The sequence below is a fragment of the Hyalella azteca genome, unplaced genomic scaffold, assembly GCF_000764305.2.
Source record: "Hyalella azteca isolate HAZT.00-mixed unplaced genomic scaffold, Hazt_2.0.2 contig6778, whole genome shotgun sequence".
Lineage (NCBI taxonomy): Eukaryota > Metazoa > Arthropoda > Malacostraca > Amphipoda > Hyalellidae > Hyalella > Hyalella azteca.
In genome coordinates this window covers 48,421-74,689 of record NW_025936927.1, presented here as the reverse complement: position 1 = coordinate 74,689, position 26,269 = coordinate 48,421, and the positions used below count along the sequence as shown (strand labels likewise).

Sequence of the window (26,269 nt, the reverse complement as noted above, 5' to 3'; positions counted from 1 at the left end):
ATGAAATATTTGAATCAAAATGACTTCATTCAAAAAGAAGATTTGCGGGCAAAATGAAATTCTTCTCAAACCCTCGGAGTAATCTACACCTGGAACTTGGTAGAATAGAAACATTCGGTAACATCATCAGTCTTTTACCGCTTCAAATAGTGCATCTACTTAACATACCTATGACTGTCGAAAAATAAAGGAATAAATGAGGCGTGATCTGCTTGGACGTAGCTCAATAGAGCACCCTGTCATGGCTCCTCACCAGGATTGTTCTCGGGAAAGTTGCAATGGGAGCCTCTAACGACCACGTTTTGGCTCTTCCACGTGAACTCTTGAATGTAGGGGCAGTAGTCGGCGAGTGTCACGGACCCTCCATAATGGTTTAGCTGCTTCTCGCTCACATGAGGGATGCCGTGGAAGTTCTGGAAAATTGTAGCGTGTTTTAACAGGCATTACATAATACTGAATACAATGTCAGTTAACTTCTTCATTTTACGCCGCTTGGACGGACGATAATCTTGAATAAATCTTAGCTTGACGAGATCGAAGGCCCGAAAATTTTCATAGTAGCTCTTCATGGTTTCTCTTTTGCTTTCAGCACAATTTTAGCTAGTAAACTGACTATAATAACTTTGATGGATTGCACAAAATTTAAAAATACCCGATTACCCGTTGATGCGTCTGATGAGGCTCACTATTACCTGGTATCGCTCCGGTAAGGCAGTGGGATATTCAACGAGATTGCAGAGCGCCACAGAGCTTCTGTCGTCGGTGCACTCTGTCTGTAGCGGATCTCTCTTCACTTTATTGCAGAACGGATGCAGGGAAAGATTTCTGGAAAACATAACTCATTACTTGAGAGTTGATGTAAGAAACGAAATTGCCGAATTGGCAGAAAATTAACACTAGCATAAGAAAAGAAAAAAAAATATTTACTAGATATTCCATCAATGCTTATAATGTTACTCATTTACGTAGTTCTTCACGACATATAAAAAAAATTCGACGGACAGTAGTCAATTTAAAAAAAAATGAAAAATATCACCGTACACTACTTCAATATCAGAGACGTGACTCACTGCATGGAACGCTGCTCCATCCAGTCAAGGCAGCTCTTAGTGGCGAAGAAGCAGCCCAGGTTTTTGCCCCACGCCAGCTCCTGAGCGAGGCTGTAGTCTGCCGTGTACCAGCCGGTGTCCTCCAGTAACGCGAGAGTCAGGCGAGAATACACGGGGTTCTGGGTGTGCGTTCCCGTCATGGCTTCGTTCTGACGGAATAAATGACGGTGAGATAACGGTAGTCTTTTAATGAGAATGTGATTTGCAAAACAAAATTCCGACGTTATATACGAGAGATAAGATCTTTCTCAGCCGAATCTGCAGCTGTATGCAAGTATGAACGAGGGATAAAACTCGTTGATTGCTGAAGCTGCAAAGCTTGAAGACTATGATTGCCCCTTAGCCGTAAATTATTAAAGAAACCGCACACATGTCTTGAATAACACACTGAACGTAAAACATTTCGTCCGCGCCGAAGGTAATAGGGTTAAATTAAAACATCTGGATTAACAGACACGCACCTCGAACAGTCTCTTCTCCCAATGCGTGAGAGCTGTGCCTTCTCTTCCCTGGTCTTCTAGCTCGGCGCCTTCAAGGGTCGAGCAGTTGAAGTGACGCTGGACCTGCAGTATGGGTACTATATTTTTAAAACATTCAATAATTCCGTTTGTTCTAGGCGTAAACATTAAATGCTGTACATTGATCTATTTGAAATTTATAATGAATTTCGTTTAATGAGCTAGCTCTTGATTTAGAGTCGTTGAGGTGCAACTATAAAAGAAACGAAAGTTAGCTTCTAATTTATGTACATTTTATTGGAAATGCTCCACCAACCTAGTAGCAAGAAAAAAAAACATCCCGAAAAAATACACATGAATAATCACATCGACTATCTCTTTGTCTAGCTAAGCAGGAAATATATAAAGACATATTTAGTTAGTTTAGTGGCGAAATGTTTACTAGCGCTTCAGCTATCTAGCACCGAAAGTGAAGATGAACATCACCAACTAGGTGGAAGGTCTCAGTTATCGTAAGGTTTCTTAAATCAAAAAATCATTCATCACCCACAAGGGGCGGAAGATCTCAATTGTCCAGCCCGCTGAAGCTGGCTCAAAAGAAGCAGCGTTAGCATCTCAAAGAGACGAAGTGACAAGGAGGGACAGGTGAAAAGCAACAGAAACGAGGACACTAACAAGAGGTCGCTTACACGGGACGTTGGCCGCCCGCACGAGAGAGACAGAGAAGGGAAATGTAAGGAATCCTACCTACATAATAACTTAATACAAGGAATCCTACCTACATATTAACTCAACCCCACAACTAAGGCCTGCAGTCAGACACCGCGAGCTCAGCGGTGGGGTGCTCAGGAACAATCCCCCTAGGAGCACAAAATCATAGGACTTCTGACGAGCACCGAAACGCGTCAGAATTCCCCCCTGAGGGTTAAAATTACTAACAATTTTTCCGTTCAACGCTTTGAAATGTCGGTATATTTTAGCTCACGTCAGCTACGCAAAAGCTTTGTAACGCGGAAGCTGCTTAAGTTAATAATTTTAATTTGGTCCTCACCTCATTCATATTTAATTGAAATATGGCCCTTACCTACTTGACGACCTGCGGGTGTAGACTACCATGATAAGCTATAAATTAGAAGTGACGGAATCTATTGAATAGAAATATGGTCCTCACCTCCTCAACAACTCGTGGGGTGACCACCATATTGACGGACTTGGACACCACGCCGCTGCGCACCAGCCAGTCCGGCCGCACGACGCGCCTGATGACGCGGTCACTCCACTGCCGGGCCTGCAGCCTGCGCGGTAACCGTGCAAGCATTAACTCTTCATCCACAAAAACGTTAACATTCGTGAATGCTATTGGCGTCTTGAGGCCTGGTAACGAGAGATACCGTTACCAGACAGACGGTTTAGAAACATTTTTCTTTTAATCAGGCCGAATGGTTCAGAAAAGCTGGTCATGTTGATGAATTTCAGTATTCTGTTTGGAATAGAATTTTAAATAAAGTGCATTTGTTATCAGCATAGGTAGCATAATGTTTACTTCGCACTAGAGCTATGTTAGCTAGCAACTGAAGTCTGTGTCCACCCATACTTCAATATAGGTGTTATTTAAAAGTTTCTTGGTTTATCAGTCTACGTTTGTTATATTTTATCCGTCAAGCCCACGCCAGAAAACCAGTCGCGCCTAAGTTTGCCTCACATAAAAAAAACACGCTACCTAACGTAACATTCAACAGCTACAGAAATAATAAAGCTATAGTCACAAATAATGCGCGCACAGATGTTGCAGGCTGATTGGCGTTCCTCAAATAATTGTTGCAGTCAAATATAAATCGAGAGAGAACTCTCACAAGCAAGAAACAAACTTTATTTAAGCTCTACGTTGACAGCCCCTTCGGAGCGGCTGATAAAACGAACCGTTTTTTACCGACAAACTATGAAAAAATTTACCGTTCCCCACAGCCTGTGAAGGAATGTACGGTTTCCTACAGCTAATTTATGTAGAAATTCTGCAAATAGCACTTACTGCTCATTAAAGACAGGCTTGCCGTTGGCTGTTCTGTTGGTGAGAGGCAGGCCGTCGTCATCCCTGAAGAAGGCGTACAGGGAGACAGAGAAGCCGAGCGCGTGCAAGATCTCGTGCTTGACGGTGGACAGCAGCGTCTCGACCTCCTGTCTCTTCACGCTGATCGATGACGGGCACAAGTTCACGTGGCCTGCGATGGGTCTGCCCACAAAGATCGTTATTAAACAATAATAACGAATGTAAAACATGCCGTGCACACAGGTCAGCATTACCTAATTGTATATTACTTTCATTACATGCGCAAATATTATCAATTTTTCAATTTTATGCATTCGTAAAATTGATAGAATGGGATTGATTGATGCCACACCACGATAGAGGAATTATCTACAATCGGGTGTACGAGAGAGCCGAGGCACAGAGCCAGACGCAATCTAGGAGGCGCAGCAGTATGCGCCAAATTTAACTCATAAATAAGCCCAGGAGCCAACGTCTAGCTGCACCATGCATCAACTTTACTCAGCCTCAGAACTAAAAGCCGCAGATTACGCTTGAACTCCGTAATCCAGACAAGCGACACACTGCCGAAAGCTAATAGCGCAGTAGGTCTTCAGCCAATGCTTAAGCATGCTCGCTCATAAGCAGGCAGTTCCCCATCCGGCTGTACCTACTCAGGCCTAACCTCTTCTGGCCAAACCTATTCACGCTGTCCCGTCTCACAACCTACTTGCAGCCAATGACTGGCTTTACCAGCACACTTGGACCACCTTTCTAACTTCTTGCAGCCAATGCGGTTAGGTTAGGTCCGCTCAGGTTTGTTTTGGGTGGAGAAAGGTTGCAGCTCGTATAGGCTAGGCCTGAAGAGGTTAGGCCAGAGGAGGTTTGGCCAGATGCAGTATGGCCATGTTTACCTTTGGCAAACTTATTTTGTGGCTGTGGCCGTTGAGTTCATAGGCCATTATACACTCTAGCGTTCTTACCTATGGAAAGGAATATGAACCTAAGTGTGAAGTTTGGCAAAGCTGGCCTCCGGCATGCGCCCGTAATCTAATGGTTGTGCATTTCCTCTTGCTTTCAGAGCGCAACGTAGGTCTATGTAAACATTTATTAAATTAAGCGCACTACAATCTAGTGATCAGTTACCAGCTATCGGTCCAACTTGACACATGACTGCGGTCAGGACGGTCATAACCTAGCGGTCGAGCATGTCCTCTTGTTGGCAGTGCGCAGCTTAGGTTCATGTGACCATTGGTTCTATTAAGTCATTTAAGTGCACCACAAACCAGTTAATTATGACCCAGTTAGGAACAGGACTGTAAGACAGACATGAGAGCTGAGTATTCACCGGTCGAGCATGTCCTCCTGCTGACAGTGCGCGGCGTAAGCGACGGTAAAGCCCTTCTTGCATCGCTGCGTCTCGACGGCGCTGATGTAGAAGACGAAGTCTGCGTCGGGGATGCCTGGCGAGTCTTCTTCCCCGCCCTCAACACGGCAGTCCCGGCCGAAGTGGTTACACACTCGACATCGCTACAGTGAAGGAACCCGTAGTACATGACCGATAACGTTATTCTAACAGATATGTGCAGCTCGTGGAACACATTTAGTAAGTATTCACACGAGTTATTAATGTTCGAAATGATAGCACGAAAAAAAAATCGAGTAAAGAAATCGATCGTCTCAAATTTTCGTGGTCACGACTCACGCCCCACCTTGAGCATGAGTAGGTAGATAAATTGATATCAGTTAGTGGACAGTCTACGCCATGTACCTGTAGCCCTAACGAAAATTTCGAAAAATTACATTTCTTTGGATTCTGTCGCCCCATCACTCGTACCATAAAACTGGACCATATCAACTCTTCTAATGTCATTGAATTTCCATCAACACTATGCAACCGTCAGAAGTGTAGCGGCGTTTCTTGTTCACATCAGTTTTAAAATGTGGTGACAGAGAGAACATGAGCAAGAAAGCGATCACTTATCAGCTTCTTAAAAGTTCAAAACAAAATCAACATAATGCAACAGAAAATCCAGGCTAATGAGCACGTACTGAGTTAAGGGTTTTAATAAAAAATATAACTCAGTACTCACTGCAGTGAGTGACAGAGAGAGCATTTTCTCGTCGACGAAAACATGAAGTCACGGACGGACAGACAGACGGACATGGCGAGCACAATAGTTTATTTTTTTCATAAATGAGAAAATGTGCTAAAAATGAAGGAGAACTCACGTTGAGATGCTCGTCGGGCACTCGCACCTCCCCACACATGGTGACGGCCTCGCACTGCGTGTTGCAGTACAGGTGAGGGTCTCCGTTGATCACGAACACTTGGCTGTCCACGCACTTCCTGTACACATACGAATTAATTTGTTATTGAACGGCACAGTGATATTTTTAGCATATTATTAAACCTGCGCGTCAAGTATTTTGGCTTTGATTAAATTAGGTTAGTTTTTCATTCATTTTTTGGAGTCGTAAAATATTATTTGTCCAGCAAAAGAAATAAAAAAAAGAGAAATGAGAATGAAATATGAAAATCTTATAAAACTTTTTTATATTCAAACCAATTCAACAATTAACAAATAATCTCTGATTTATTATGAAATACGTACCAAAACCGGACGCGATTCATCACAACTTAAATTCGTTATTTACTGATTGAACTAATGCACGGCTGCGCCATTATAACCACTTGATAGGCTGAGAACCACTTGTCACTATATCCTAAACTAGGATATAGCAACATGAACTTTTCACCTGTGTACTAAAAATTCTTCTATTGACTTGAATAATAGCACTGGGATAAATTGATACTAAACACGAACATAAAGCGTGGTACCTGTTCACTAATCATGCAAAAAACGCCAATTGCGCAATAATTAATACTAAATAAAGAAAAGCATGAAAAATGGCACCTGTTGAGTCTGATTACTGGTGCAGTGTTGGTGACTGAGAGAGCCTGCTCCCAGTAGTTGACGGCTTCTGGCAACACCATGTTCTGTCAACACCAGTCGAATTGAAACAACATAAATCGATATATTATTTCAAAGCATCTGCCTTAAAGTGTGAAGGTAACTATGAATATTAAAATGTCATGTCGATAATATTTTAATTTATTAAGGTTTTAGACTAGGGAATAAGAACTTGACATTATATAGAAGACAAATATCAGAAGTATGAAATAGTTCAGTTAGCGCATTCAATAAACCCACTGCAAGTGGAAATTCCAACAACTGTCGAATGTTCACTAATCTTCGCTAATCCATTAGGAAATAAGCTCCATTTGCATGGTCAGGATCGAGGTTCCATCAACATATGCTACAGTAGAAGACGAAATAAATAGGTACTGAATTCGCTCATGATAATGGGTAAGCAAAATATCGGAGAAACAGATTCAAGCACGCACTATCCGAGGAGGGTGAAAGATATGTAGTCGTCATAGGAGATTGTAATTAACCAATAACCCTGCAATACTCACATGGATAAGATTGTACTTGTCATCGGGTAATCTGAAAAACAGAAGCATTGGGTTACAACTGGCAAAAAATATAGAAATAACGATGCTATAAAACCAAGCAAAGAAAACAAACAACACTTAAAATCGTCACTAAATGCCTTTTCATTACTTTCCTGAAGCCTGGCATTTTTCCGTCATAAAACTTCAATGGGATAAAAATTCTATATTAAATATCATTTGCAGCTTTTTGTTTTAATTCCCTTTATACTTTTTTTAAAATTCTCCTTAAAATCTTCTGCCGGTATAAAACAATGCTGCCTTAAGCTACTCTCATTGTCCCCCAAGTTGGTAACGTAAAGCAGGTCACAGTAATTAATGGCGTGTGATCGGACCCTTCATTAGTCACGGTACACCTGGCACGAGGCTACGCGGGTTTCCGAGGTCACAGAACACAAATTTTTTTAGACCTTATCGGCCTGCGAACAGCCTCCGTGTGCGGGCAATTACAACAGAACCCAAGTTGCATAATTACACTGTAGACATAGGAGTGGATGGACAACATACCAACACTCCCGAGACATTTACGAAGAAAATGGAAACCAAGAATAATAGAAAGAGAAATTCTGAATAATTTAATCCTGCGCGGTTGGATTTGATTATTTGACCTTAGGGTTATTCCACAACGTCCAGAGATAGAGAGAGAGAAAGTCATATTAATCACAGCACCTATAATATAGAAACACAGGGGACAATAGAAATCTCCTGAAGGTCGCCAGAAGCTAATGACAGGCAAGTCTCCAAGATAATAACATAGCCTGAGGACACAAAGCGGGGTTATGGAGGGAACGTGGCTCTCTACTCGCTCAGAAGTCATGCAAAAATAGAAATCATCATGAAAAATGCTAACCTGAAAAATGTTTTTGATCGACATTTTAAATATTGATGGACAGATTTCACGATCGAACGGCGCAACGATTGATTTAAGATAAGATCGATATTCGGTCCAAATAGGACAAAAGTTATTATCCAGGACAGCCAGAAATTTTACTAAATTAATTCAATTAAAAAAGTATAAAATTCCATTTACTGAGAATCGTCGTTAAATCTTTTTATCAAAAGCAAATTACAGAGTGAATAAGAACTCTAAATGGACACTGACTAAACAATACAGAGTTGTCGATACCGAAGGTCGTAGTCACCACCTCAGAGATCACCGAGATTTTCTATAGCCACGGCCGCGAGAAGGAACTGACCTGAAGAAAGATTCATCGTACGACAGCGAGATGCGCAGCCGGCCATGCGGGTTGATCTCTTGTAGCGACCGCTTATGATGACGGCTGTGAGGTAAATGCACCCCTCTGATCACCTGCAATGAACAAGTGTTAAATAAGTGCCAGTTTGATAATTCAACACAGTGTTAATATTAACAATAATGCAGTGCCATTAGGCGAGACAGAAATTCTTCATAGTCTAGTGAAAGAAATAATATAGTGATCGAATAGTCTTAACTCTAAAGCATAGTAGAGTAATATAGTGACAATTAAGCCATACAAGAATAGAGGGATATTTCGAACGTGAAAAACGAGGAAATGCGGGACATCGCAACAATGCACTTTCTCGTAGTGTATATTTGACTTTATTCGAAGAAGAATATTAGCATTTATCCCTGGATGCGAGTGACGCTAAATTGAAATGTAAAATCCCAAGCAAATAAAGATAAGGATTTCTTAAAGGGATACGGTAAGTCGCAACCGGTGTGAAAAGTACAGAAAGTTCAGACATTTGATCCGTAGTTCATGCTGGTCAACGCTATGGGAACTTCAATTACTGCCGATGTTGTTATGTTATCACCAATTTAACGTGACATGACAACGCACAAACTGTCAAAATCATCGAAAATCAGTTTCACTTCATCAGTTCCAATGTAATGTAAACAGTCTGAATGTTTTGCAACATTTGAGCGGTTTTATTGCGCAATTACTTGATAACGTTGCATGTTTCGGTGCCATTATAGCACACAAATTACTTTAAGTAGCGCAGCTTTGTCCGCATATAATGTGAGTTGAAACTAACCATAGAAGCCACGAAGAAGACTCGGTTACAAAGATGGACGAAAGTAAAAGTCTTCATTGCGACGGCTTCTAAATTGTTTAGATAACTCGCTGGAACTTCGAACTTTCACAGGGACATTTTGATTTCAACATATAACTGCTAAAATTAGACAGAACTTAAACGAATAGAAATTGAATTTCCTTGTTGACACAAGTTTAAAAGTTGGTGAAGGCTGGCGCGGGTAAGAAAAGCTATCACTTATCTGTTTCAAGTAAAATTGCAACGAAATAAACACAATTCAGCAGAAAATTTCAGGGCATGCCAGTTAAACGAATACATAAATGAGAGAAAAAGAGCAAGACGTTAGCGAAAGTAGTAGTCAGCTGTTCACCGACTGGACGCAGATTTATTTCGCCGAGCTATATAAGTCAACAGCATCGCTAGAACAGTTGGCCAAGCCAGCGCCTTTCCCTCTCGATCTGTTCTGCCCTGGCCATCGCAATGGCAACGTCGAGCAACGCTTTCGCTGCAACAAAGACGGTGAAACGATTTCGGTTCAGGCGCGGGAAATCGCTTGGCTAAGGGGACCTGATTGACTAAACTCTAAAGCATTAAGAAAAAACTTTCTATTGATTCAAAGGTGATAGAAATTTACACAATCAAATGGCCGTTTTCGTTGGCTTAATAGATTATTTCTGCAGGAAAGGCGATATTTAGTTACAAAAGAGCAATGGTCGTGCGTTGCATGCAGCGGACGAGTCGAGGTGGCAGTGGCCAGTGAAAGCACAGGTGACCTTTAAACAGGTTCGGCGGGTCGGTTGCTGTATGCTAGGTGCTGCATTTACAGGAACTTATAGGGACTTGGCGCAGACAAAAGACATACTGACTTACAAAAGACGTACTGACTTCATAGACAACAAAAATAGATTTTTAATAATGCATAACTTGTCGACCAGCTCCTAAGACTCAAAAAGTTTTACTGATATAAGATAATTAAATATGTTCAATAAAGTGCCAATGATTGTTCAATGTTTCATATGATATGATAGTTCAAAGTTCATGAATAGTTCAATAAATTGCTTTAACGTTTTTTCTAGTTCGACAGCAATAGAAATTTTCAACACATGAACAAGCTAGTTTCTTCTCGATATTCCTCTTCAAGAAGAAGCCAGAAATTTAATAATAAAGTCACTTCGCGTTAAATACGAAACAATCACCTTCCGATGCAATATATTGGTGTAAAATTAGCTCTATGTTTTTGACTGCAGCACGACAGCAACACAGAAAATGCGGACGCAATTGTAATGAGAAGAAATTCGCGGACACTTTATAACCGTGACACAATTACCGACCTTCGATCCGAAATGTCACGGACAGGGCGACAAAATCTCGTCAGCCAAGTTAACAGGAATGAAATGAAGCAAATCGAATGATATTTCACGAATTAACAAGTTTACAATATGCAGTGATTTTCAAGCTCGAAATTCAGGTCGGATTTTCCCATAAAACTTGTTTTAAGATAAAAAATAGCTTTTTTTTAAGATGAAAAAAAAGATAAAAAAAATATTACTAGACAAGACATAAAGAAACGTAGACGAAATGTTAAATGGGAGTCGAAGAGAATTGCAATTTAGATAAGACATCAAGGGCTGCCATGATGCGAGAAAATTGACCTGTTGTCGAGCGCCGTCAAAATATAATGTGCCGCTGTATAGTTTTGCTTGATTTACGTCGCAACCTTCAGATGAATTCAAGCAGTCACTAGAAGCTGAGATATAAACTGCAACTATAATCATTTGGATAACCTAATTACAGACGTTCTGGCAAATGTCGCTCCATATAACTTCATTTTAACCCGCCAAGAAATCTCAGTGGAATTGTCAATAAAAAATATATTCTTACGCAGTGTTCAAATCCTTACAATCTGTAGAAATTGTAAGGATGTCCATATTCTTAGTAAATCCGTGGATTTGGACTTAACGAAATTAAGTGTATAATGATTAATGATTTAATTCAAATACCTGAATAAACATGAGTTAACTATTAGACAAGTTTTAAACTTCAAATTGAAATACGATGAAGTACCAGAAACATCATGCTTCTTATCCAAAATAAAAATCGAAAGTCATATTAAACCTCTGGCGTCGGTAACGCGATCACGAGCGACTAGACCTTCCTGGCTGTCAGGAATGCTGAGGAATGCCGTCAGTCGGGCGTTCTCTTCTCGAGCTCAGCCCTTGTAGGGAGAAGCTTGGTCTTACTCGTACGCCCGCTGCCTTTGACCGAACCTAATGGTTGTGATGCCGCGTGAGTGCAGGCTTACCAAGAAATAAATCACGTCTCAATTAAAGAACTGCGAAGGAGAAGAGAAAAATTTAATTCTACTTTAATTCGATACAAAGTTCTCAGCTTCAAACAACCTCTAGAAGAACTAGCTTCTAAAACAACGAATATTTTCAAAATGTGCTAAATCCACGAAAGCAGTGCATGACGCACCGGACAAAGGCAAATTCTAGCAGTCAAATCCAAGCTTATGGGAGATCACAAGATCTCTTAAGTACCGAACACAAAACAATTGAATGAGAATAGACATTTCCGTAAGATGTCTATAAGATTTCGTAAATTTTCGTAAGATGTCTATCAATAAAACAAAACTAACATTTGGAACGATTAAGAAATCAGGCATTTAGCTAATAAATGAGAATTTTTTCTAGAATATGGAGCATCTCTGACAAAAGGTCAACTCAACGAAGTAAGAAGCGCTAAACTAAAGCTTGTATTCTGCAGCGCACGATGCGAGATGAATCGCACGAGGTCATGCATTGCAGCTCGACGTTCTCTCCACAAGAGAAGCTCTCACTTCAAAACATCTCTCATGCAGAGATTAAACGAAGCAAGACAGACTTACAAGCACGAATTAATCAAAAGAAAGCTGTAGGGGGCTTCATCCAAAGGAGACGCAGATACATTTTCTACCGACAACTCAAGTTATAAAGTATAAATTAAAAGTATTGGTAAGATAGCCATGAGAAATTTAAGGCTTAGAATCTATTGAGGTTATTGTTGAGCAATAAGTTAGTATATTATTTGGAAAGTTATCAAGCTTACCTTATGTTTTAAATTTGACACAAGACATTTTGATTTTTGAGAATTATTTAATCCATCGAGAGCTGAATCAACTTTATTGAATTCATTCTATATCCGAGGCTATGAACATTATAATTGTTTCCTATTATTCTATTTAAATTCTTCACTTAATGTCACTCGAATATTCCCGGGTTATGCCATAAATTTGAATATTTTTTGATTGAATATGATTCTTGTCAGCTACATGAGCAAATTTTTCGACCCAATATTAACTTACATTTTTAACTTAAATTATTATTAACCTAAATTAAAATACTCTTTAGTATTTTAATATATGAGGCACATGAAAGAGGCACATGAAATAAAGAGAAATAAGTTGCTACAATTGACATATATGTGACTAAGGGTCCTGAAGAGCGCGCACAGACGGCATATGGCGAGGGAAAGCGATCGCAATGGCTTCCCTGCGCTTCACTGGCAATTCTTCGTGACGAGAAAAGAATCGTCAAATTGTCACATCATTGCAACTGCTGGTAATGATCGGTAAAGCTCGGGATGATGGGTGCCATTATATACACAAGAAAACAGTAAGAACAAAAAAAGAGAAATTTCGATTCCAAAAAATTGGGTCAAAATCTTTGGTCAAATTTCAATCGTAACTTTATTTTCTACCAGATACTTCCAATAGCAGTACATATTTTGAAAAATAATTCATTTTCGTCATAAGGAGCATCGAGATATTTAGATTGAATTGAGACCTAAGGGCCGCCGTATTGAAGGTTGTCGTGTCAATGAGGTAACCCAGTTGATAGATTATAAATTACAAGTCAACAAGAATTCGATTGAAGAGTTGTGTTGATACACATATTAAGGGAAATAAATGGTTCTGCCTAAAATTTGTGCGACGCATTAGCATTTATCGCTATGTTTTGAGTCATTATGGACTTTTAACTTGTACTGACAACCGATTAAAAAGACAATAAGGAAATTTCAAAGGAGGAGAAAACGCAATTGGGCAGACGTGTCTGTCACCCACATGGCGACATATGCGGCCGCAGATAGGGCACGAAAAAAGGGAGTACAGAAAGCTTCAATCTTGGCCGAGAGATCACTGCTATATTGTCCACACATAGAAAACATTGAAAGATTTCTCCTTAGAGCCAAAAGAAATTAGCAGAATTTATGGAACATTTATAAACACACAATATAACAAAGGATATTGGAGCTTGAAAATTTTTCAAAATTTCAGACAAAACATTAACTTAAATTTTAAACTTAAATTATTATTAGCTTGAATTAAAATATTAAATTATAGACTAAAAAAGGGTTGTGGTCAACTGAGTTTTGTTAAATTAGTTTGCTAACAAAATATTTTGCAAAACTTGGAAACTTCCAAAAAAATTAATTTATTGGAAAAGAATCAGGAAATAGTTCACATTAGATAGCAAATACATGAAGAAAAATACTTGTATCCCTAAACTTAATATTGCAATGGATGAAATTATCATCAACAGCTTTTTATGGATTTTCAACCATGTAACATTCAAGTCGCTCATCCTTGCTACAATAAACACTGCAAGAAGTTAGCATAAACGATGCATAAGGTGTCAAATATCTTAATTAAAGATTGGGCCGCATTTGTATGTAATGTGTCGGAGACGGTCATGTGATAGTGGGATCACGCAGCGCTGCTGGCGCCGACAAGAGCGTGACTCTCACCACTGGCGTGTGGCTCGCCTTGCTATACTATCTTACCCCGCAATTTTCCCTTTACTTAAATTTGGTTCGTGTTTAGGCACAATTATTTAAGGCATTAAAGTCAGTGTGCACGCGCTTAAATCTTAAGGCAGATGTGCTCCTTGCCGTGAGATGGAATTTCATGAATTGTTGGTTCAGATGAACAAGGATTGGACACCAACACCTATAAAAGCTCGATTAAATAAGTGCTATCTTCACATTTTCTGAAGAACGTAATTGCGTATTAAGACATACTGCGTACCTCTCTTCCTTAGGCACTTGATCAACCCGGCACGCATGCACCAAATGGACAAGCGTTAAATAAAGTGATGGTGCATGCGGTTTATGACAAGACGCCTTCCTATACAAGATAGTTAATTAGAAATGACAGTTTAACGACGCAGCTCTTCACAACTATCCCCCAGTGTGTCGCCCATCAGACTACTTCTAGACAGTATCCTGACAGTAGTGTTGGCATCTGAATTGAGGCAGTAGGGCTGGCATCTGAAGGTTTACATTTATATATAGGCTCTACTGTGATGTAGAGTTCAAGGCTTATTCAGATCGTAAGCTTAGTAAAATGCAAATAAACAGGATGAACAAGTTATTTAAAACTCTAACGGCAAAAATGATCCCCAAATGATAGCGAATTACAAGATACAAAATCTTGGTTGCTTTTCTAGAACGATTTCCCCAAATGACATGACAAATTTCATACATGTTTTGATGCAGTTAATAAAAACTTGCATAGACACCTCGAACTGCATTGATAGCCAAGCAAGATATCTACCTCCGTCTGACAGCAAAATACAAGCAAGAGAAGCAATTCTCGTAGAACAAATTTCATCAAAATTTCTGCCTCGATATATCAAGCGTAGCGGCGCGTAAATAAAACACTCAAGCTTCTTGAAGCAGATGCAGGAAGTCTGAAGCGCCCTTCTTATACCTTCTCGATCTAGATGATGAATGAGGCAAGAACATGCGCTAGCATAACGTCTCGTTTAATCCTCCTTTCGAACGTATGAACTGCCTTCAAACTATCACACGAGAAAGCTCCTTCGTGGTTCTAATAGCGGGACTGTCGAATTTCCAGTCTACGTCCGATGACAGGGAGACTTGAATATGCCTAGACAGCAGGTAATATTTATAAATAAATATGTGAACATCTATAAATTCGGGAGAGTTAACTGAAATTACAAGATCAGGGAACGCAACTGGGCAACAGTACAATGTAGTGCAAGAATCTGGCTAGGAAACGTGTTTGGTTTCAATAAAAAATTTTTCTCCTTGGTACCAAGATATATAATCGAATATAGAATAAACCAATATAATAATCATATGTTACGCGATGGTCAGGTTCTCACGATGATAGTTTGATTCATAATATCAAGAGGTGATTATACCTATGCGTATGATTTTTGACGCTCTGTCAACAATTAACTAAACGAAACGTATTTGGTCACATTACTTGGAGAACAAACACCATTTAATAGATAATTAGTGAGAGTCACAAGATCGAAACAACCGAAAGTTGACGAAGCCACGGAGCTTTGAGGCAGTTGTAGCACGCAAAGAAAACTCGAGCATGGATGTGTGAGAGCACGGCGCATATTGAGCGCTGGAGACGCCGTGTGTACAAGCGTAACTTTCCCTGACTGTCAGCGGGGAGGGAGGAGCACGAGGTGAGGGAAGGAGGGAGTACAAAAGGCGTGATGTAGACTGCAGAGTTGAGGAAAATCATACAGAAGTGATGGACAGAAAAAGTACGAAACGAAATCATTTCTCTTTTTTCACTGAGAGTAGATGAACTCTAATTTTGGGTTACAGCTGGCACCATTCACTGCAGAGAAAAGTCGTCAGCACCGAACTAATTAATAGTAGTAGTAATTCATGGATTAATGTCCAAGAGAAATACATTTTGATATGAATAGATAAGTTAGGCTGCAGAAGAGTACATTTAATTTTAAATAAGGAGAAACGCTAAGAAGAAGAAATTAATAAATTCATTTCTCCTTCGAACGATATATTAAAATGAGCGAATTTAAGAGGAGATGAACAATAAGAATGGCAAGTGGACAGCTGCAGCAGACAAGTTCGCAAGCCGAAAGCGGAGAGGGGCTGCAAGTTAGGCGGTCTTTGGGTAGCTTGAGAGAAAGTTGCGGCCAACACCGGACCGGAATTCTTCACACACAAAAACGCACCGCGGTGAAGAAAATGAGATGACGAACTTCCATGATGACCAAAATTGGTTCCGTAACTCAGATTGCTGGACATTTTAGGTAGAGCTAAGAAAAGTTTATCTAAAATATCGACAGCCTATATTGTAACATATATGCTTCTGTTACTAGCTTTAAATGTATTTAGTACTAGATTTAAATCCGTAAATCTTTACAAAATGTCAATTAATCTAGTACAAGTTTGAACACAATTCTATAAGTCGACGTAGGTTTAATTACATAATATACATGAATGTTGCAAAAAAATTATGATACTTAGTCTTGGTCGCTTCAAACTTGGATAATAATGCAATTTTCATTTAAATTTCGTACGCACTTCTACACATAATATAGCTTTACGCAATAAGCTAACTTATAACAAAACAATTCCTGACCTGGCATTTCCATAACAAATTTATCTAAAAAACCTAAATAGATTCACATTACAGTTATCATGATACCTCTATGCAAGCTTCGTTAGGATGGAAGACAATATTTCTTGTCTTCAGAAGCCACGACGCATTCTAGTTTTAAGGTGAAGGAGATTTCCTCTACTAATTTTTATACTAATGAGGTAAAGTGACCTCAAGAAAAGGGACATGCTAAGGCCTGCGGGCCAAAATGTCGTCACGTTCCGTGCGTGAAGCATGAAAATCAACACGGAACTTCTATTGCACGAAGCCACAACCAGCCGCACGCTCGAAATTGGTTGTTAAATGCAAACTTGCGAAGTTAGAAGGAGTCTAGTGTGTGGGTTTAATGCTTGTTAATGAGTGGATAAAGACATGATTAAAACATGTGTATGGTCTAACAACTACTCTGAAAATCGTACATTTTATTGACCTTCAGATATGCTCAACACAAGCGTACTCTTAAATGTCAACGCCTTTATTTACCAGCTGCTATAACTAAGCAAAAAAAATGAATAAACCAAATCATATTGAAACGATGTCTAATGTCTAATTCATTCATTACTCATGGAGATTTATTCATTATTCATAAGGTGCATTTTGGAGCCTAACCAACAGCCAACCTCAATGCGATATGTCGCCCAGAAAATTAGCCACAACTCAGTTTTCCACTTTCTAGTTGAGACGACGTTTCTCTGCCTCGTCAAAGCTATAAAATACTATGATCTAGAGTATATAACGTGCACAAAAATCTCGCAAGCTTTCCATTCACGAGACAATGAGACGCAGCTTTGCTTGCCAACTGGAACGGCGATTAAAAGAGCGAGCGTTGTCGCTTGATAAAAATACATTCGAAACACGCACAACTTCTCTAAGCTATCTAAGAATTTCCCAAAACAATGATGAATAATGGTATTCAAATAAATTTTCAAGAGAAAGTCATTTTTCAGCAACTTTAATCGAAAAATGATGAAGTCGCTTGATAAAAATACATTCTAAACACGCACAATTTCTAAACTATCTAAGAATTTCCCAAAACAATTATGAATATTGGTATTCAAATAAATTTTCAAGAGAAAGTTATTTTTCAGCAACTTTAATTGCAAAGTAATGGAGAATTCTAGGCCGATAGCATTCAGCACCTTGTTAGACGATAAATTCACACACCTTAATTAGTTCAGCACCTTGTGAGGGCTCATGTCCACGCACCTTAACAACTGTAGTGCAGGTAGCATTTCGCAAGCTTAATAAACACATGTTGCACTAACAGCACCTGCGGCTGCGTGCAGATAAAACCTGATACAAGTAAAAGCCAGCAACACGTGGCCACTTTTTGCAGGCCTCAGCTTCCCTATTGCACTCACAAATGGTACATCAAGATTATAATTATCTTTAACAAATTTTATATGCACAGGAAACATATGAAGATAACACAAATATTGTCTAAGGGCCTTAATTGTAGATTATTTTGTTCCATTCATAATTCGGGTCAATATTATTGCAACAGATGTAAAAATGAATGTGGAATAACAGTAATTAACTCCGATAGTCACGAAATAAAATTTTGTGCATAGTTACATTGTTTCGAGCGTTTACCGAAATGACAGCTGTAAAAAGTTCAGTTATCGCTCTGATCAAACAGGAGAGGGGTAAATAAAAGCAGAATGATTTGAGGGTTCAATTTAACCTTTCTTTACTCTGACCGAGATAATACTCCCCCGCCTAGATCCAGGAGCAGTTTTTACTACGATTAACCAGGAGAAAATACTCCAACTCTCGTGCATGGGTGCTAGTTCGGCTGGAAAAATTCGCAGCGCAGAGATGGCTAGTTGCATGCACGTTTACAGGCACACGCGCAAGTTCGACAGAACAGCTTTTTGGTAGCAAACAAAAAACCAAATTTGATTAAAACAAAACACAGCGCAAACGGTTGGAAAGGAAAAAAAACGATCTAACCATAACTAGATGTCAGAGCTCCTTCAACTGAAAACATTATGGTATAACAGAAAGTTCCTGGTGTCTTTACAAAACGAAAGACGGAGAAAGGCCGTTCTGTGAATTAAGGAAGGAATAAGGAAGGCCGTATTATACTCAACGATAAGCATATACTATTAAATACTGAAAATATGAACTGCGGGAATGGTTATACAAACTACAAATGAGTAGTATGCTACACCTAACATAGAACCCGTTGTAACTAGCTTTACAATCCTCTGCGTATATCCGACTCATGATACCACCGGAACCTATAATCCTCTCATCAACATTCTATACGCAAGCCTTGATGACATCATGTTCCCATATATTAGGCGCCTAACGAAGAAGCCAGCATCGAATTATTATGATCATAAGCAGAAAGTGTTTGGTCAAAGAACGTCCGATGATGTGTCAGTCGAAGCTCACAAACGTATATGCATGGCGTATGCTGCAACATACATGGTAATTTTGATTCCTATATATAGGATGCACATGGTTGGCTCTTGTACGAGAATACCTGCCGGGGAACGGTGATCCTCCAATTCATAATATACCAGTTCAACTACCTCACAGTATTATCATAAGTTAGTTAAACTGAATAGATGTTTGAAATGTTTATTCTTATTTGGGGTGAAAAGTGGATCCGAACAATCGATAATGAAAAGAACACAAAAAAATACGAAAGTAATGAACACAAGATAAATGATTCATTGATCAGCAAATACGAAATGCGAACACAAAGTAATGCAAAGAAGAATAATTCCAGCTGTTATTATCAGTGAAAGTTTAATTCACAAAATAGAATACAATTTCCATCAAAGCACAGGAGCAAATGAGGACATAGGAATTAGCGACGACTGCATGCTCATAGAAGAACTTGACCTTATTAGACTGGGACGCTATTATATGCACGCGGAAATAACAGGAGTGAGTTGGTCATACGAGGCAAAGAGACAACGTAAGCATGCAAACAGATGAATAAAAAACAACACATTTACACAGATCTACACATAATTTGAGTGAGAACACGTTGAAACGCCACATGTCATTTACCAAGAAATATTAAACACAATAAAAGGAAGCGCAATAATATAAGGATGCGTCAAATGAAGATGCGTGAAGAACCGTCCAACACGTTCACAGGACGTAATCGAGACAAATTTGGACACCAAAGGTTAAGCATTTAGCATAGCAAAAATAATTCGCCAACACGGAATTCATTACAAATTTGCAAAAAAAAACTATGGATGGTGCCAGCACAGCGATAGCATGTGCAGAGTATGGGTTATATATCATCTTTCACACATCATATTTTAGCACCAACAATTTTCTTACACCACCAGCCAAATTTATACTCTCAAAGAAAAAAAATACTGGACAAATTTGAATGCAAGCAGAGCTGAAATCACAACCTAGAGAGGAAGCTTTTTATAATGTCCCCCGAAATTTATTCGAATTATTGATTACCATATTTAAGTAATGTCGAAAGTCAACAATGGCGATAACTTCCATCTAGACCTTCAACAGGAGCAGTAACTTGAATAACAAACAGGACATTTTTGGGGCAACTTCAACTATCTGAAAGAGATTCGAGACGTTCCGTCTGATCAACTACAAAAAATTGTCAAGGTTAGAAACTGAGACGCATTTACAACCACCGCTGCCTACGCACGATTCTTTACGTAGACGATATAGCAGAAAACGATGCCAATAGATGGAAAATAAAATTCACAGGGTGCAGAAACAGGTAGTAAATGGGCAATGAGGAATCAGTTTGATTGGAACCATTACAAAAATGGCTGTTCAAAAAAGTCTGTTGTAACAATGGAAACATTGAGGATAGCCCTCGCCATGCAAGCACGAGTCGCTGCTTGATAGTATAAGTGCGATCAATCGTCAATCAATAAAAGTAACGGTAAATTTGGACTAGTTCAATCTTAAGTTTACCAACAATACTTGTCTACACAATTTTTACAGTTCAGTGTATTAATCATTCACATTTAGCAAAATACAAAAAGTAGAAAGGCCGCATGATCAAAAATCTGGACTAAGAACACGTACAAATAATTCAGATGAAGATTTTATGCATGGTATGAGGAACACATCGATGACTCGATGATCCAGAGAGCATTCCGACCCCCTGACCTCAGTGAACCCGAGGGGCGTTCGAGGAGAGATGTTCAGTTGTTCATAAAACATAGCGGCCTGCATGTATGGCAAGGCCGTTGGCTCGTGTCTCATTCACGAATGTTAATGGCATTCTGTCATACATATCTTTATACAGGCTTAATATGCACAATATTAAATATTATACTTTTTATGTAGTGCAGCCTAAAGTCCAGAAAAAAAACAAGCAACAGCTATGGTCATGAATATATTATCGAAAAAAAACAAAGCTGTTTTCACCCAACATGTGAAATGAAGAAAGACGTAGAATTTAATGATTTACAAAAGGAAAGCCGCTCACGTGAAGCTTGCATTTACGATGACCGTGCAGCACAAGCGATCACTGTAGGCATTGGCGACAGCAAGGTACGATTTCCGCGCCTCTCACTTAACAGTATTTATTTCATCGATCATTTTTTTAATGCTAGGCTCTTGGTACATCAAACGTACTACTAACGTGTAAGCATTTCACACACATCCTCTCTTAAATTAGGCTCGTATAATTAAAATGGGCTCGGAAATTCATGTACTTGAATCCCGGACTTGAGATTTCTAAGCTGCCGAGTCTGAGTCGGGTGGCATTTTGACTAGCTCACAGAAATCCAGACGATTGTGGCTCATAGTTTTTACGCCAAGGCAACAAAAAATATATATTCGCCCAATTATTTTCTCCCTGTTATTATGTAAGAAATAAATCATCGTCAACAGTAAATATGACTACTTTATAAACGATAGCTAGAAGTAAATTAGAATGTTGACGAGTAAATCTAAATTTATACAACAGCCAAAAGTTAATATCCAAAAGAGCTCAATAAATATGCATTCATTGTTGTCTCATTTAATAGCATATGAAGCATGTGAAGCAATTTACGTACTAAATTAAGTTTTCAGGGAGCGCCAAAAAAGTCATTTAGGGCCCTGATGCATGGAAAGCTGGCATGTGGACAGCCAACCCCTCACCGCTGGAAGAGACCTTCTCATCTGCTTCAACCCAGTGTCTACAAATACACCAAAAATTGCCAGGGCTATTCGGGCAGCAATGAGATCAATTTGAAAATTAGCTTCTATAGGTAATACATTCATATGGCGGCGCTGTGCACGGAATTGTGCAGCATAAAAATAAGTAGAATGGCCTTGTACGAGAGTTACCCCTAATCGAAAAAAGGACTGGTAACCACGTTACAGGCGTGCAGGAGACGAAGTAAATACAGACAAAAGAAATTACTTTACATTATTCTCGCACCCATTAAAAACTCCGCAATAAAGCGAAAATAAATTGATCATAGAGTTGTTATTATTACTGCCGCAAACATCATATCGATATCGTCTCGTAAATTACCGTTTGTCAGTACTCTTTTGACTGTAATAAATCGAATTTAGAATTATTCAAAATAGCTTACAAGCAGAAAACACAACTCTATATGCATCATACCGTGGAATAAAAACGATTTGTGTAGATACTGAAACTAAAGTGAAGGTCACCGGCAAGCTTGAGGTGACGAGCCATCGTATCGTATGTTCGATGATATGGAGCGTACTGCCTGAGGCGGTGCAGGCTATATGGCCACCACTACCATCCATGGTCGGAGGGTAGGATTAATTGGATAGACTCAGCGCTTACGCGGCCACACTCCATCATCCTCGCTCGACTCGGAGAGAATCTGCCGCCGGTCACTTATTAGACGGCTCCGTCATGGTGCTTTAGGCCTACCATCAAAAACTGTGTTCAAATTGAATTCATTGCAGGAACTGTATTATTTACGTGAAGTAGCTTCGGGAGTACTAGAATAGTAATTTGAAGCACGTTTGATGAAGGATTAGTAACCCTCAATGTAAGATACTGAGGAGAAACTGACAGTTGCGTGGTAAAACCAAGTCAAACGTAGCTTTCGGAAACACGAAGAAATTTGACAAAATTTTGCCATCACTCAACGAAATAAAACTTTGTGTAACGAAATTTAAGAATCAAATGAATTTGACCAAATCAACCTTGACGCACAATATAGGGAGCTGAGACCTCGTAGCACGTTCCTCATGCGTCACCTACAATACACTTCACGGTAATTGTGCCATTGTCACGCGTTGCATAACACGCTCTCAGCAACACGCGCTACGGTATTCGATGCACGCACGGAGCGTGACGCGTTACGACCTGCGTGCAAATTATCGCGCCACGTAATGAACTGGATGCGTGTGTGGCCTCAAGGACACATTACAGGAATTGAGTTCATCAGTTTATACAGGTTTGCCGTAAAGCGAACTCTTCATTTATGTTTAGTCACGACCGTCAACGTTGAAATTCATATGTCCCGACACTTAATTACTGATCAATATCAAGCATTCATTAATTCAAACATGAAGCTTACTTTGAGCCTAATGGCTTACTTTTGAACTACTTCAATACTTCAAAATTTACCATTTGCTTGTGGTTTAAGGAACAATCCTGAGGTCGATGCGCTGGAATAATAGTATTAATCGAATGACATTCACTGATTCAGGTTTAGGGCAAGAAAGACAATAGCATTAAGGGGAGCGTCTGCCCCAAAATAGAAAATTTTGACTTTTCCGGTTTTTATACTTATCTTAAAGCTTACATTCTGACGCATCTAACGGTACCAAAACCATCTCTGTACGTTGATTTATGCGTTTACGACAGAGCGCGAAATTGTTAGGGGTAGTGGAGTTCTTCAACATTAAATATAGGCCGAAATTACCGTTAGCACACTTAAATAGCTAGTCTGAACACGCTGTGCTTAAGTTATCCGTCTGCAGTCGTATGTGATGGTTCTCGTGCCGTCGTTCACACCATCCTTGACAGAAATTGAGCTCAAATATCGCCTAGTCTTGCAACCTTGCACCCTTGAATGTCTTTTTCGAGGCGCGCGCGACTTTGTCGGGCCCTACTGAAAAGTTAACTTATTGTCACTGCAAACTGCGAACTCTTCATTTATGTTTAGTCACGACCGTCAACGTTGAAATTCATATGTCCCGACACTTAATTACTGATCAATATCAAGCATTTATTAATTCAATCATGAAGCTTACTTTGAGCCTTCTGGCTTATTTTTGAACTACTTCAATGCTTCCACATTTACCATTTGCTCACGGTTTATATGAACAATCCTGATGTCGTTGCGCTGGAATAATAAAAATCGAATGACATTCAGGGTTAGGACAGGAAAGACAATACCATTAATGTCTGAATAAAACCTGACAGACGTGACTCAGAGTACCAAAAATAAACTTGATCACACTTAAGAACTCTAACTAAAAGCAGAAACCATCCTGAATTGTAAAGCACCAATACGCTGTATGGCAAAGAAAAAGTTGTATTACCTGCATTAAAAGAGCGGCATTCAGTTCAATTGTTTCACGGAGTTTGCTTTAAAATCCAAATAGCTTCGTTGCAAATTACAGTGGAAATTGCACACGTGGAATCAATTCTGGGAAATGCTGGATTTGGCAATGAAACAAAGGCGGAAAAGGCGAGGCAGGAACTCACACTAGACCGGAAAAGAACATAATTGAACCACGAGCTGCACTTTCTATACAAAAACTTGAGGACAAAATTAGCCGCGGCAACGGCGAAACACACAGTGATAGAACGGCGCCAGTATATTGTCAATATACGGCAGTGCTGTGTCAATTCAAGCCTCATGATATTAATTAAAATCGAATGCTTGAATACTTTTCATCGTAATTCAAGGAATTTAGTACAATAATTATAGAGATTACGTTTGGAATTCAGGCAATGAATGAAACACCAATATCGATAACGTAGAGAACCGTGAATGTTTCCTATATTCAAGATCAACAGTGGCTAACTTCAGAAAATAAGTGAGGTTGGACTTTATTAAATTTTAAATGTAATACTGTCTTCTCAAAGTGGCACGTACAAGAAGTTCTCGTGCTAGTTCTAATTATTCTAGTTACGTAAGACGCTTGAATTAGTTTGACTTCTAAGTTTGAACCTACAATGCCTCACGGAATACTGCGTATGCAAATTGACTGGGACGGGAGGATGGAATGCTTAATGAAGCGTTTTGTTTGATGAAAAGTTTTCATAAGCAAACGCTAATTTGAAACGTTCAATTATAATTGACGTTTGCCCACTCCTTCAAAATATCATAATTTATATGCTTGGAAAACTTACAACTAATTACATCTTTTTATTTCAAGGATCTGGATTCTAAAATCTAAACTGGAGCGGAAATAGAACGAGCTACACTCATGTAGCACCTGGCTAGCTCGACCCTTTGGCGCTCCCTGAACCATATAAAAAGCGACCAGAATTGGGTGAACGCGACTCAAGGTATATTATCGGCACTTCCTGTCAGAAGACTTAGTGATCCCTGGAGTTAACTCAACAAAAGCATATCATAAGCGCACTGCACACGCAAGCTGTAGCTCCTTTGTTAGCGAGCTTACCCTACAGTTCCTCATTTCACGTCAGGGAGGCCACGAGACAATGGACGACCTTCTGCACTGGAAGCTTCGGACGAAGAAGATTAAATTACAGGGAATGTCGATGCTCAATTGTTCCTTGATAAGCCAGGACATGCACTGTACTAGCTTGTGAGGATGAGGCTCTGCCACAGCAATAAAAAACTTTCTTGTATGTAACTTAGCTCTCAGTGAAATTCGAAGCTTCAACTCGATTAAATATGCACACTACACCGTGCAAACAAAATTTTCAATGTGAAGAAAGTTTCATTTTTATAATATAATCTAAACCAATATTCGCTGCTAAATAAAACAAAACAGAATTTGACGTAAAAGAATCCGACTAGCACGCTGCCAGACCATCACGCGGGTCCCTGTGGGGGTGAAAGTGAGCCGCATCTCAAGCGAGGAAGCAGCCTTTGCCTTCAAGATCGTGTGTGCGGCGCGAGCACGTGTTCGATAAACACGCTTTCTTCTCCAGATTGTGGGAGAGAGAAAGAGTGAGATCCTCAAGAGAACCAACGCATGCTTCCTATAGAAACATCGCACGGTCAGGCCTCGTTACATTCGCAACTTATCACCAGGTAATTAGAATTCAACGAATATCCTCGAATAAAAAAATTAATTTAATGATGTAAGTAGAGGGGCAATGGAGATAAGCTTATGGATGAGATTAATTTGTCGTCATACCGGCTAAGAATTTAGATGAAAGCATCCAAAATAATGCGAGAAAAATTAGTTTCAAGTATATTTACCTAATACGAGTATGTTATTTTACGATAAACATCGTTATTTTCATAGTAAAGCGGTAGGAAGATTTTTTACTGCCAATTGATCGTGACTGCAGAGAGGAGAGCCTAATGACAATTATTTGATCTTATAAAACGCCTAAATAATTTTCCAGACAACTAAGACTATTCCATTACCTAATTCGTAATATTAGAGATTAATTTTTTCCTAATATTTTTAACTGATAATAATTACCTACTAAGAATAATACCCCGAGTGAAGTTAGATTGTTAGATTTGTGAGAGACACCTAAAACCGAATGTAGGATTTTTCTGACGTTCATTGACGCAACTCGTTGACCGTATTTAACCTCATACGGAATGGCTCTTCATTAATTGA

At 39.3% G+C, this 26,269-nt stretch overlaps 1 protein-coding gene across 1 annotated transcript in view; it reads right to left on the bottom strand.

Moving 5' to 3' along the window:
• LOC108665525 (leishmanolysin-like peptidase) overlaps positions 1-26,269 on the bottom strand; it is a 35,244-nt gene that overhangs the window by 1,618 nt on the left and 7,357 nt on the right. Inside the window, exons 2-12 of the mRNA XM_018152285.2 lie at positions 8,307-8,419; positions 7,075-7,105; positions 6,512-6,594; positions 5,826-5,943; positions 4,942-5,123; positions 3,597-3,797; positions 2,739-2,862; positions 1,571-1,672; positions 1,071-1,258; positions 693-825; positions 254-413 (exon numbers count right to left, since the gene is read on the bottom strand). Coding sequence (XP_018007774.1) covers positions 254-413; positions 693-825; positions 1,071-1,258; positions 1,571-1,672; positions 2,739-2,862; positions 3,597-3,797; positions 4,942-5,123; positions 5,826-5,943; positions 6,512-6,594; positions 7,075-7,105; positions 8,307-8,419 — 1,435 coding nt within the window. The remainder of the gene's footprint in view (positions 1-253; positions 414-692; positions 826-1,070; positions 1,259-1,570; positions 1,673-2,738; positions 2,863-3,596; positions 3,798-4,941; positions 5,124-5,825; positions 5,944-6,511; positions 6,595-7,074; positions 7,106-8,306; positions 8,420-26,269) is intronic.